The 13,741-nt window shown below is 34.4% G+C and overlaps 2 protein-coding genes across 2 annotated transcripts; both read left to right on the forward strand.

Annotated features, from left to right (window-relative positions):
- The first annotated feature begins 932 nt into the window (after positions 1-932).
- Positions 933-1,889, forward strand: LOC123679091 (endocuticle structural glycoprotein SgAbd-8-like). Its single transcript, XM_045616464.1, has 3 exons — positions 933-1,068; positions 1,316-1,440; positions 1,526-1,889. The coding sequence occupies exons 1-3, from the start codon at positions 1,060-1,062 to the stop codon at positions 1,794-1,796; spliced, it is 405 nt and encodes a 134-aa protein (XP_045472420.1). The 5' UTR covers positions 933-1,059; the 3' UTR covers positions 1,797-1,889.
- Positions 1,890-10,065: 8,176 nt separating this feature from the next.
- LOC123679089 (endocuticle structural glycoprotein SgAbd-2-like) lies at positions 10,066-12,901 on the forward strand. The gene is made up of 3 exons (XM_045616461.1): positions 10,066-10,220; positions 10,490-10,623; positions 12,497-12,901. Exons 1-3 carry the CDS (start codon positions 10,164-10,166, stop codon positions 12,783-12,785), a joined length of 480 nt encoding a protein of 159 aa, XP_045472417.1. The 5' UTR covers positions 10,066-10,163; the 3' UTR covers positions 12,786-12,901.
- Positions 12,902-13,741: the final 840 nt, after the last annotated feature.

The raw sequence follows: 13,741 nt of genomic DNA on the forward strand, positions 1-13,741 counted from the left end.
AATCCTTTCAGTAGGTACAATTTTTCGTAGAGATTTTATGAATACTGAATATTTATGAATTAAAACACTTATTGATAAATAGTGGACTGTATAGTAACACTTTTACTTTTATTTTCGAATTGAAAATGTAATCAACAATTAATGTCCATAGTTTGAGATCTGCAGACGTACTGTCGTCATAGGAGTCCTTGCTAAAGCTGTCCCTACACAGGCGCATTCAAGTCCATTAGCGGAAGTTGGACATTGTCTGATAACGATTCCACAATTTTTAGTTCAGTTGAAGTGTACAAAAAATTAATATAATTGATATGAATTGGGAAAACATAAATCAAATCTCTTTGCTATTGTTATTCCATGTTAGTTGTGAGATTTACATTTTGTGAGTAAAAGTGAACAAAAGGTTATTAGTTTTAAACTAACAAAATGGGCGATTTTAATTCTGAAGAACTTTCAGGCGATATTGGAAGAATAATAGATATAATAGAATAATTTGGCATACGAATATTCGATACATGGTGTGATGAGAAAAAATTGAAACATATTAATGAGAAAGTCTTACAGGCATATTTTGAGGATAAGAAAAATCTGAAAGTTTTCGCCCAGGTGGTTTAAAATATTAGTAGGATTGCTGGATTGAGCTAGGTTTTGGGTGCTTGTCATTTTTCTTAAATTCACTCGAAACATAGACTCATAAATTGCACAGAAAATCTAACAGAATTACTTCACCATAAAAATCGAGGTTTTTGAGTGGAATAAATTCAACAAAATAATACCAGACACTTGAAATTAAATAAATTGAAAAAAAAAATCTGCTGGGTGAATTACACATCTGGTAGTTTTCTCTGTGAACGATCAAATTGTAATGACTGACTATTCAGACTAAGAGAATTTGATGATAAGTAAGATGAATGAATGATGACATTCATATTTGTATAATTCTGGTTCTAGTATCATCTATCAGATGAAAGGACCATAATTGTGGAGGGAGACATTCTTTCTACTATAAATGGTGTTTGGTGTTCCTTGAGAGTCAGTAAGAAGTTTGATTACACATTAACCATGAAATCGGTGAGTTAGCATACCTACATCACCCGTCGACAACGAAGAATTTCAAGAGTATTGCGAAAATTTAATCTCCGATAATAGAAGATTTTAATATCTTATAATCTAAGTGTAGCAAAAGTCTGGCAATGGCGCCTTATTAAGCTTTATTTGAATGTTACGATTATCCAATTTTTTGCTTTCATTATATATAAATATAATCATCTCAAATTTGATATAAAACATAGAGAGCCTCATGATTGATTCTTTCCAGATGTTCGTTATTATTGCTGCACTTTGTGCCACTTGCTATGCTCAACAACTAGCAACTAAGGAACCAATTCCAATTGTCAAATACATCAACGAAGGCGTAGGACCAGAAGGTGCCTACCAATGGGGGTGAGTCACACTTTTCTACTACATTCTTAAAAATCAATTTAAATAGGCACAATATTTATTTGAAAATGATCGAATGATTTCCCAGATATGAAACCGGTAATGGTATTGCTGCTGAAGAACAAGGTCAACTCAAGAACGCAGGTACTGAAAACGAAGCCATTCAAGTGCAAGGATCAGCCCAATGGACTGCTGATGATGGAACACCAATCCAGCTCACATACATTGCTGATGAAAATGGTTTCCAGCCACAAGGAAGTCATCTCCCAACACCTCCACCAATTCCAGCTGCCATCCAGAGATCTTTGGAATGGAATGCTGCTCATCCTGAGAAAGAAGATATCCAACGAAAATACTGAACCAACAAAAAACTTCAACCTGTGATTTCCTGAATATTTTGTATATAATCTTCATATTTGTTCAATGAATAAATACTACAGCTGTGAATGACACCAATTTGTTTTTTTTGTCGAGTACATGAACTCGTTGCTATTGGAAACTAGTTCATTAGATAACCGAAATCTATTTTCCTCAAAATTCATCTTGAACTACCCCACAAAAGAATTATTTTTTCATTTTTTCATTGGTTTATTTCAGAAGAACTTCTACTTGGGATGTATATGCAGTCAATCTACATTTTAATGTTTTAGGGAAGTATTTCCGCAGGTTTCAATTAATCTAATTATTAGTAACCTATTAGTGAAAAAACCATTAACATAGACACTCCTATGATTGTATGGAGTTCATATTCGTGTGTTGCATCTATAAAAATAATTTTTCATTTCGTAATTGAATCTTTACAGTAGTAATATTCAATTAGCGGCTAGTAATTATTCAATTTGTGTATTTCATTGAAATAATCTATTACTCCGCTAGAGAGAGAACAAACTTAGAACATAACTTGTGTTCTTGTCCAATTCAGGAATTTCTTGCTGCTTGCTTTATTCACAAGATGCAAAACAAAACGTTTGGCTAAGATACCTAGAGTTTCAATAGTCACTTGCGAATAGATAAATCTCAGTATTAGCAGAGGAAAAGTGAACGAAGCATCATAACGGGTGTTTTTTTCCAGGTATATAACTTTAAGTTGGCATTACTGTTCAAGATGGCGACCGATTTAAGAGCTGTCAAGTGATTTATTATCAGTTTGGTTTGGCAATTCATCATGAATAGACTCACGCCTGAACAACGCTTACAAATAGTATAATTTTATTTCGAGAATAATGCGGAATACGTATCGCGCACTACGTCCTTTAGCGATGAACCGCACTTCTGGTTGAATGGCTACTTCAACAAAAAAAACTGCCGCATTTGGAGTGAAGCTAATCCTCAAGTGTATGTCGAAACACCGTTACATCCAGAAAAACTGACTGTTTGGTGCGCTTTATGGGCTGGTGGAATCATTGGTCCGTACTTTTTCAAAAACGATGATAGCCAGAACGTTACAGTCAATGGTGATCGGTATAGTGCCATGATTACTAGCTTTTTCATTCCTGAATTGAATAACCATGATGTCCAGGAGCTGTGGTTCCAACAAAACGGCGCAACATGTCATACATCTCGTGCCACAATCGATTTATTGAAAGACACGTTTGGTGACCGCCTAATTTCACGTTTTGGACCTGTGAATTGGCCTCCAAGATCTTGTGATTTAACACCGCTAGACTACTTTCTATGGGGCTATGTAAAGTCATTGGTCTATGCGGATAAGCCTCAAACCCTTGACAATTTGGAAGACAACATTCGCCGTGTTATTGCCGATATAGGGCTACAAATGTTGGAAAAAGTAATCGAAAATTGGACGTCCAGATTGGACTAAATCCGAGCCAGGTCATATGCCAGAAATCATATTTAAAATGTAATGCCACAAGAATACCTTGCGGATAAATAAAATTCATATCAATCGAATAATCCATCGTTGTTTTATTCCAATTTAAAGTTCTATAGCTCTTAAAAATCACCCTTTATATTCTAAAATTATTCCATACTTCATTATTTGTTGTACAATTACCCGAAATCAGATCTCACGCAGTTTCTGTCGGTATAAAAACACACAACATATAATTAAGTTTATTCTCTAGTCAAACACATATTAACCTTTTAAATTCCTGGTATAATTACGCTGAATAATTCGTGGGCAAATTGGTGCTTCAACATCGTTGCAAAATTATTTTGAGAGGTCCGTTTATCATCCCAATTTTTTCGATCATGATCAAATTCAATACACTCCGTTGAATTCCTGCATCATTTATTAACTGCTGCATACATTATAAAAGAGCGCATCGCAATAATTAGTGTGCCCATCAATATGTCAAGGTTCGGTAGATTTCCTTACCTACAGCAATGACTAATATAGCTTTTGTCATTGGCGTAGATTATTTTCTTCTTAATTAACATAAACCGTCTGCTGGAATTCATGCTATGCGAGCAGAAGCAACTGGCTACTTCTTGGAATGAAATTAGTTGAAATTAATGATGTTCTTCAGATTCATATGAGGTGGAGGACACTTTGTGGTTTTGAAGAAGTGCATTTTCTAGCAGATACCTATAAGATGTTATATATATTTAAACTTATGAGATACCACAATTTCAACAAAAGAGTTAATGAAAAACACTATTAGGACTGCTAGATAAAAGCCACGTAAACCTTTATGATACGTTCCTTCAAACTAATGAAAGTCATGAGGAAATTTAGCGTTGGGAATGAAATTCTTGTTATGTCCTATCGTTGATCCTTCAGGAAAAGTTCCAGGTTTCTAGGAAAATTTGGTGTAGGTACTTCAAATCGACTTGGGACTTGTCATGATCGTAGCAATCATATTCTCTCCAAATGACATTCTATTGAGATCCCAGTAGAAACCATTGACCACTTGGAGGTCTCCAAGTTTTCAATTCGTTATCAGATTCTTTTTAGAATGAATTACTAACTCTAGGAAAGGAAATAATAATATGCAACGGGTGTTTTGTTCGAGGTACATAACTTTAAGTTGGTATTACTGTTCAAGATGGCAACCGATTTAATAGCTGTCAAGTGATTTATTCTCAGTTTGGTTTGGCAATTCATCATGAATAAACTGACGCCTAAACAACGCTTGCGAATAGTGAAATTTCATTTCGAAAATACTGGTTCTGTGCGGAATACGTATCGCGCACTACGTCCATTTTATTTTGTTTAGCGATGAAGCGCACTTCTGGTTGAATGCTGCGTCAACAAACAAAACTGCCGCATTTGAAGTGAAGCTAATCCTCAAGTGTATGTCGAAACACCGTTACATCCAGAAAAACTGACTGTTTGGTGCACTTTATGGGCTGGTGGAATCATTGGTCCGTACTTCTTCAAAAACAATGATGCCCAGAACGTTACAGTCAATGGTGTTCGGTATAGAGCCATGATTATTAACTTTTCACTCCTGAATTGAACAACCATGATGTCCAGGAGCTGTGGTTCCAACAAAACGGCGCAACATGTACCACAGCTCGTGCCACAATCGATTTATTGAAAGACACGTTTGGTGACCGCCTAATTTCACGTTTTGGACCTGTGAATTGGCCTCCAAGATCTTGTGATTCAACACCGCTAGACTACTTTCTGTAGGGCTATGTAAAGTCATTGGTCTATGCGGATAAGCCACAAACCTTTGACCATTTGGAAGACAACATTCGCCGTGTTATTGCCGATATACGGCCACAAATGTTGGAAAAAGTCATCGAAAATTGGAAGTCCAGATTGGACTACATCCGAGCCAGCCGTGACGGTCATAAGCCAGAAATCATATTTAAAATGTAATGCCACAAGATTATCTTGCGGATAAATAAAATTCATGTCAATCGAATAATCCATCGTTGTTTTATTGCAATTTAAAGTTTTATAGCTCTAAGAAAAACACCCTTTACAAAGTGTTATGTAAACTTCCGTCTGATAATATCATTAAGCATTCATTGAATTCCTGCATCCTCTTGAATGTCTTCTTGCGGAAGACTTTAATGATTAACGTAATAAAATGGAATTCATTCCGCATGTAAGATGTGTATCAAACAGGAGTTGAAAGAATGTTATCTCATTGAGAAGAATGATAATTATCCAATAAGAAACATTGATGGAATAGGAAGAGGAATTGATCTAGGATACATTGGGTATATACTACATCGTATTGATGCATAATTTTTTCGATATAAGTATATAAAAATTTGAACTAGAAATAGGAATCCCAGAATATAGTAATGACAAATTTGTTTTTGCTGCTTTCGATAGGGGGCGCTAAGTCATAAGTTCATTGTTTTGTTCATTTTACTCCGAAATTTCAAATGTAATATATTTTTTCGGCCATAACTCTAGAACGCCTGAAGCTATCGCTTTGCGACCTTTTGGGTTTTTCATACAAATTTGATGGGATTTCTGTTCTTGTTAGAACCTAAAGACAATTTGGTTTCTCGCCGTGCATCAGTTGAAGAATATATTCTTTCGGCCATAACTTCAGAACGCCTGAAACTATCGCTTTGCGACCTTCAGGTTTTCTCATGCAAATTTGATGGAACTTCTGTTTCTGTTAAGACAATCCTATCATTACATTTGAAATTTCGAAGTTAAATGAACAAAACAATGAACTTATGACTTAGCGCCCCCTATCGAAAGCAGCATAAACAAATTTATCATTAGTATATTCTGGGATTCCATGAGTGTAGTGTAAGACCACGATCATGGTATCAAAATACCTCTGTGAACTTCAAACACCAGACTTATAAGGAGACCGAATTGGATAGATTTAATGATCATTAAATTATTCTGTCCCTCCGTAATTTAATCTGAAGAGGATCCTATTATAAAGTGATGTTAATAAATTAAAATTCGAATCTCCACTCGTTTCGCATCTTCAAGAGCTCGATATTAAGATGCTCAAGGTCTTGGGTGTGAACACAGCCAAATTATGCAAATCTGCAATTTTGGAGACGTCACGCTTAATCTTTTAATCCCTATTTTGCAATATATATTCGATATATCTGAATAATTTGACGATTATTAAGAGGAGCTTTTTGTGTGTTGTAGTTGTTCTTTGATAGATTTATTGGTTACACTTGTTGAAATAATTCAATTATTCAACTGTGGAGGTACCTTCGATAGTTCCGGGAATATGTATTGGATATGACCTGTCTAGAAATACCAAGGATTTTGTCGATATAAGTCGATTGAGAATGAAAAATGTAGGTTGTAATTTGAATTTTGATGAATTTGTGGTGTCCAAGTTTACGATCTTCTCTAAACACCCTGTACATTTTCAGCCCAAACCGCAAAAAGTCAGTATTGGCAGGATTTTCAATAAAAAGGTTGTTTCGAAAAGACTTATTCTGCAGAAATATTCACAAAAAACGTGACACCCAATTGCCACCATTTTTTTCATAAGAATCCCTTTAACTCATGATCCATTGAGTTTTTACACAAGTTATGGAATATTATGGAAATGTCATCAAAAAAGCCAGCTAATTATTCAATAATATACTGGGTGTTCCATTTGAAATAAGCAAGTATTAATCTGTTTCTGGTACAACAGGAAGTTATAGAGATATGAGATATGAGATGTAGAAGAGTCTTTGTCTCAAACAACAACATGCAAATTTTCAATTCAAAATAGATTTGTTTTTCATAAATGTCTAATAGGCCTTCGCAGTAAATCGCCTTGTATACTTTATAATCCATCTATGCATCAACAGTGATCGAAATACTGTAATAGAAAAAAAAATTATGTGGTGTATATTTGACAAGATCAATAAAGAAATATGTTTTTCTTCCCAACACTTCGAATTTGAGTTAATAGCTCGATATACCGCACCTAAGAATTCAAAAAACTTTATAAATCTTACGATACAGAATCCAATTTCACTGCTTTCGATTCCTATTATATATCTTTCGAACCGGTCTGTGTCTGCTTGTTGTGAACTTGCTACAATATTGAACGAAGATTACGATGCCTTGTATCGTCAGAAATGTTCGCATTCGCAAAAAATATTCCTGGAATTGTTTGACGTATGATTTTAGGCCTGTCTTGTAGTCTACGCAACTATAATGAATAACAATTACCTACCCACAATTTATAAACTATTCTAAACAAGGGAATCCTAAAGTATGTATAGTTTGAATAATCGAAAAAAAAATTGCGTCAGGTAAATTCATATCAATTATTTTATCGAAAAAAAAAACTTATGGGACGTATATCCATACAACAAGTATTATTTTGAATACAACAAATTTTTTGTTCGTAAGAAAACAGTAAGAAAACAATTAATAAATGTGTGATTGCATCAATATAGGGAAAAAACATTAATATATATTTGCACTCATTGTACAAGTCATGTAAATACCACATAATTCAGGCAATAAAGAGTTATTATTATTATTATTATTAATATACTTATAATTCAATATAAGCTACCAATTGATGACCCAAAAAAAAATTGTGCCAAAAAGTGTGAACAAAATTTGATCATAACTTTCGATTTTCGAATTAGAACCCTATTTTTATGTGATTTCGTTGGATTCTACGGCAAAAAATAAGGGTAGTGTTCCAACATAATTATACTCCCAAATTCAATAATTCAAGAGTTATTCGGGATTTTATGAATTTATGTTATACGTAGGGTCAATTTCATTCGATCTGTTTCCAGACAGACCAGCAATAGAAATTTTAATATCTAATTACTTCACATGTGACAGGTGTTTTCATTATCAAAGCTAAACTAATTTGATTTCTCGAATTGAATTTCCGACATTCAAATAACAAAATTCTGCATATACTTTTTACTAATTATGTGACAAATCAGTACATTCCGGCACATCTTGTGGAACAAAATAGACTGGAACGGATTTATCTATTATTTGTCAAATATGTGATACAGAAAACTGTTCTGACAACCAACATTTTCCAATGCAAAAGTCACTAAAAGATATTTATGAAAATTTCCGTTAATATCAATAAAAAGGCAGTGAATTCGGGAAAATAATGTTTAAAACTCGTACAGAAGGCTCATTCGACTACTCGTTCATTTCGAACTCTTGGAAGAATATCAATAACTTCTGCACTTGTATTATAAATATCTAATTCCATATTCACGATGAATGCAATAGAATTATTGGTAAAAATCATCGAATTTTAAATCAGAAATTTCCTCATCTTCTTGAAAGGATGTTTCATACTTAATGAATATCCATTATACTGGAGTACCTACCTAGAAGAAAACAACCTGTACCTACCAAATAAAATAAAATCATGCAGGACTCCTGTGTGCCAATTCTATTCATATAAAAAAGCGGTAGAATTGATTTTATGAATTCAGGAAAAAATCAGCGTGGTGATGAAAAGGGACTAACAGAAAGTTTGAAACATACTTCCGAAATATCTTTTCGTCTATTGGTGGTAAATGTGGATATTTCTGATTGAATGCTCGACAAGTTCAAAAAACAATTCTGTTGCATTCACCGTGGATATGGAATAGATCCAGAATTTCATTATTCGAATAACGGGGATTCATATCGTGAAATTATAATCTACTAGCTTCAATAATAAGTACACCTGTCACTTTGAAATAATTGCATATTTTAATTTCTATGATCATAGAATACTGACTTAAAACGCACTCTAAAAACAGATTGAATGAAATTGACCCTACGTATAACATAAATTCATAAAATCTCGAATAACTCTTGAATTATTGAATTTGAGAGCATAATCATGTTTGAACACTACCCTTATTTTTACCGTAGAATCAAACGAAATCACAAAAAAATAAGATTCTAACTTGAAAATCGAAAGTTATGATCAAATTTTGTTCACAATTTTTGGCACAATATTTGAAACACCCTGTGATGATATTTTCCAAATTCTAGATATGCACGATATTCCAACATCATTCTAGTTTGAGAAAGTGAATTGAGTATATGCATAGGATATTCACAGTAAAAATAATTCACGTAATTGTGACTAAGAAAATTCCCTCTTTTTTACGGTTTTTTCTTAATATTTTGAAAACAATGAAGACTAACGCAATAATTTTAGCGAAGAATAATTGAGAATAAAAATCTTGATAATATCTAATACATGAAATAAACATTAACAATTTTTTTTTAATTCTTGTAAAACCGAAAGTGCCGGAACTTCGAAAATATTCTAGCTGGATAGGGCATCATGAACAATGTCATATTCCGAATTTTCAGATTTCAAATCGGCCCCGTTCTCCAGAAACGTCTAATAGGCTGTCGAACTTGAAACACCATGTATAAGGATATTTGTGAATATCATTCCTTAATCGTCAAGTCTCTTACAGCTTCCTCCTACACAAGAATTACGAGATCAATGTGTTAACAACTTCAACATACGAGACGTCCAATTAAACTCTTTCTAACTCTCTTTCATAACTATCGATGTAATTCAATAGTACCCCATTTGCCAATAGTCAAAATTTCCAACACGTCTCAAGTTCAACTCCGTAGACAATAGTGAAATGCATTCTCCAGTTACGCAATCAACCACTCGTCCAACAGATCTCAATCCTATTGCACTAAATGCAAACAAATGAAAGTAAATCTGCCGAGGTGTTGCCCTATTTCACAATATTCTAACTTTGATCCTCTCATGATTAAAATTCGTATGTAATCGTCGGGGATCTTCTGAAGATGGGCACCTTGAAATTTTTTGAGCACGAAAAAGTAGGGAAGTGTCGCGACTATATATACCAATATGACCACTTTTCTCATCAGTGTATCTCAATTCGTCAACCGTATCAAGATGAAACTTGTAAGTAAAGATCACCGGTTGCATGTAACGAACGTGTGGTTTTATCTTCAAAGATTTATAGTTTTACAATCGCTTTTATGTTCATTACGCAATTTAAGTGTGAAGTAATCGATTACAAATCCTAACAAGATTATAAATTCATTCGATTGAAATTTAATATCCGAGAAAAACTAAATCAATATAATATCTTCGAGAAATTAAATTGATAATTTTCAACTAGATGGGGTATTTAAAAAAAATCCAAATTCAGTGGTTGTTTTTTTTTTCAGTTGCTCGCCGCTGCTTTCCTCGCTGTAGCTTCTGCTCTTCCAGCAGGCCCTGTTCAGTACAAACAGGGTGAACCTATTCCAATATTGAGACTGGAAAATGAGGGAGTTCAAGCTGATGGCTCATACAAATTTGGGTAAGGACTTTTTACAATCACTTCACTATACATTCCAACTAATTATCAAGAAGAGATAATCAATTTTATCCCAAAATATTGGATATCTTTAGTCTTTTCATTTTGACTTCAAACACCAATTGCTTCCTAATGAAAATTCTAAGTTAATTATGAACTATTTTTTAAGTAGATGAACAATCTAACGCACCCTAACTTAAGTAAAAGTAATAATTGACTTAGTGATCATTAACTCCAATGCAACACTGCACACTTCTTTCAAGCTTTTTACGTTAAGTCCATTTCTTTTCTATAAAGTCTATTTGTATGTAATTAATCTCTTTCAACACCAGTTATGATAAAGTTCTGAATTGAGTTTAAATGCATGCGTCTATCTACTTAACAAGAAGAACACTAAGACCATCAACAATATGAAGTCTTATTCCGGTTTTGATGTATCTAAATTCTTTTAATTTCTGAAATCTGATGCTACCAACACTAGGTATTCAATAGCTGATCTGAATCTTAAGTGGGCATATTCGAAAGAAACTTCTTTTTTAGTTCTTTGTTGTTTACTTGTTTGATTTGGTTCTGAAATAGTAAGAAAATACATTCTTCTTCAATTGTTATCAGATAATTGCTTTCTACTAGGTATTCTGAGTTTTAATCAGTTTTTAGCATCATGTTCTAATTATTAACACTGCTTTAGAATCTTCCATTTATCTATATAACACGGTCTAGCTATTGTAGTTATGAAGGGTGTTTTTTTTAAAAGCTATAGAACTTTAAATTGCAATAAAACAACGTTCGATTGACATGCATTTTATTTATCCGCAAGATAATCTCGTGGCATTACATTTCAAATATGATTCCTGGCATATGACCGCCACGGCTGGCTCGGATGTAGTCCAATCTGGACGTCCAATTTTCGATGACTTTTTTCAACATTTGTGGCCGTATATCAGCAATAACACGGCGAATATTGTCTTCCAAATGGTCAAGGGTTTGTGGCTTATCCGCATAGACCGATGACTTTACATAGCCCCACAGAAAGTAGTCTAGAGGTGTTAAATCACAAGATCTTGGAGGCCAATTCACAGGTCCAAAACGTGAAATTAGGCGGTCGCCAAACGTGTCTTTCAATAAATCGATTGCGGCACGAGCTGTGTGACATGTTGCGCCGTCTTGTTGGAACCACAGCTCCTGGACATCATGGTTGTTCAATTCAGGAATGAAAAAGTTAGTAATCATGGCTCTATACCGATCACCATTGACGTCATCGTTTTTGAAGAAGTACGGACCAATGATTCCACCAGCCCATAAAGCGCACCTAACAGTCAGTTTTTCTGGATGTAACGGTGTTTTGACACACACTTGAGGATTAGCTTCACTCCAAATGCGGCAGTTTTGTTTGTTGACCAAAACCAAAAGTGCGCTTCATCGCTAAACAAAATGAAATGGACGTAGTGCGCGATACGTATTCCGCACAGAACCATTATTTTCGAAATAAAATTGCACTATTTGCAAGCGTTGTTCAGGCGTTAGTCTATTCGTGATGAATTGCCAAACCAAACTGAGAATAAATCACTTGATAGCTGTTAAATCGGTCGCCATTTTGAACAAGAATGCCAACTTGAAGTTGTATACCTCGAAAAAAAACACCCATTAAATACAACTAAGCAATCAAGATGAAATTTCTGATGAATAATGAATCATTACAATGTGAATAGGTACTCATTCTAATAACTATAAACCTATGTGATCCTATGTGATTTGATCTTCTTACTAAATTCCGACAATTCTTGCATATTCAAAATAATTCTTTGAGCTGTAGTCTCAAACTTCTTCTGATTATGAAATTTATCCATATAATATTAACTGGTTTTGTTGCTTGCAGATTCGAAACCGCCAATGGAATCGCCCAAGAAGAAATTGGACAATTGAAACAAATCCCTGAAAGCCAAGAACCTGTCAACGAAGTTCAAGGTCAAATCAGATATACCTCCGAAGATGGAACTCCAATCGTCTTGAGCTACATCGCAAACGAAAAAGGATTCCAACCTCAAGGTGACCATCTTCCAACCTCTCCACCAATCCCAGAAGCTATCTTGAGATCTTTGGAATACAACGCTGCTCATCCTGAAGAAAACGAACAAGGACCAATTGGTAAACCACAAAGGTACTAAGGGCCAAGGCAGAATGGAAGACTCTCTGTATATAGCAATATTGTGATGCTGTGATTCTGTAATTTTTTCGGCATTTTCTTGCCGAGGAAAATTTGTAATAAACTTAATAATATCAACTCTTGAATTTTATTTATTGTAGGTATTCCTTAAATCGGAATCCAAAACAGCATTTCCATCAAATCACTTACATATAGATATACTTTTTCGAAAAAATTAGTCACTGAAACACATGATGATATGATATATACAGTATGAGGCATGTTGTGCCTAAAGTGAATAGTTTTCAAAATACTTCGCATTTAATGTTTTTTTAAGGAGGCTGGCAGTATATTTGCCGAGTATACAGTTCTAAAGGTATAATATTACTCAACTCTACTTAATATATAGAGGGTGTTTTTTTAGAGCTATTGAAATTTAAATTGCAATAAAACAACGATGAATTATTCGATTGACATGAATTATATTTTTTCGCAAGATAATCTTGCGGCATTACATTTTAAATATTATTTCTGGCATATGACCGCCACGGCTGGCTCGGATGTAGTCCAATCTGGACGTCCAATTTTCGATGACTTTTTCCAACATCTGTGGCCGTATATCGGCAATAACACGGCGAATGTTGTCTTCCAAATGGTCAAGGTTTGTGGCTTATCCGCATAGACCAATGACTTAACATAGCCCCACAGAAAGTATTCTAGCGGTGTTAAATCACAAGATCTTGGAGGCCAATTCACAGGTCAAAAACGTGAAATTAGGCGGTCACCAAACGTGTCTTTCAATAAATCGATTGTGGCACTAGCTGTGTGACATGTTGCGCTGTCTTGGTGGAACCACAGCTCCTGGACATCATGGTTGTTCAATTCAGGAATGAAAAAGTTAGTAATCATAGCTCTATACCGATCACCATTGACTGTAACGTTCTGGCTATCATCGTTTTTGAAGAAGTACGGACCAAT

The sequence above is a fragment of the Harmonia axyridis genome, chromosome 4 (assembly GCF_914767665.1).
Source record: "Harmonia axyridis chromosome 4, icHarAxyr1.1, whole genome shotgun sequence".
NCBI classification, from domain to species: domain Eukaryota; kingdom Metazoa; phylum Arthropoda; class Insecta; order Coleoptera; family Coccinellidae; genus Harmonia; species Harmonia axyridis.

Bases quoted from the DNA above. Each gene is read 5' to 3' on its own strand.
- LOC123679091 (XM_045616464.1), top strand. The intron at 1,441-1,525 runs GTGAGTCACACT...ATGATTTCCCAG, and splicing joins GAAGGTGCCTACCAATGGGG to ATATGAAACCGGTAATGGTA.
- LOC123679089 (XM_045616461.1), top strand. From the start codon at position 10,164: ATGACCACTTTTCTCATCAGTGTATCTCAATTCGTCAACCGTATCAAG. The intron at 10,221-10,489 runs GTAAGTAAAGAT...TTTTTTTTTCAG, and splicing joins ACCGTATCAAGATGAAACTT to TTGCTCGCCGCTGCTTTCCT. The intron at 10,624-12,496 runs GTAAGGACTTTT...TGTTGCTTGCAG, and splicing joins GATGGCTCATACAAATTTGG to ATTCGAAACCGCCAATGGAA.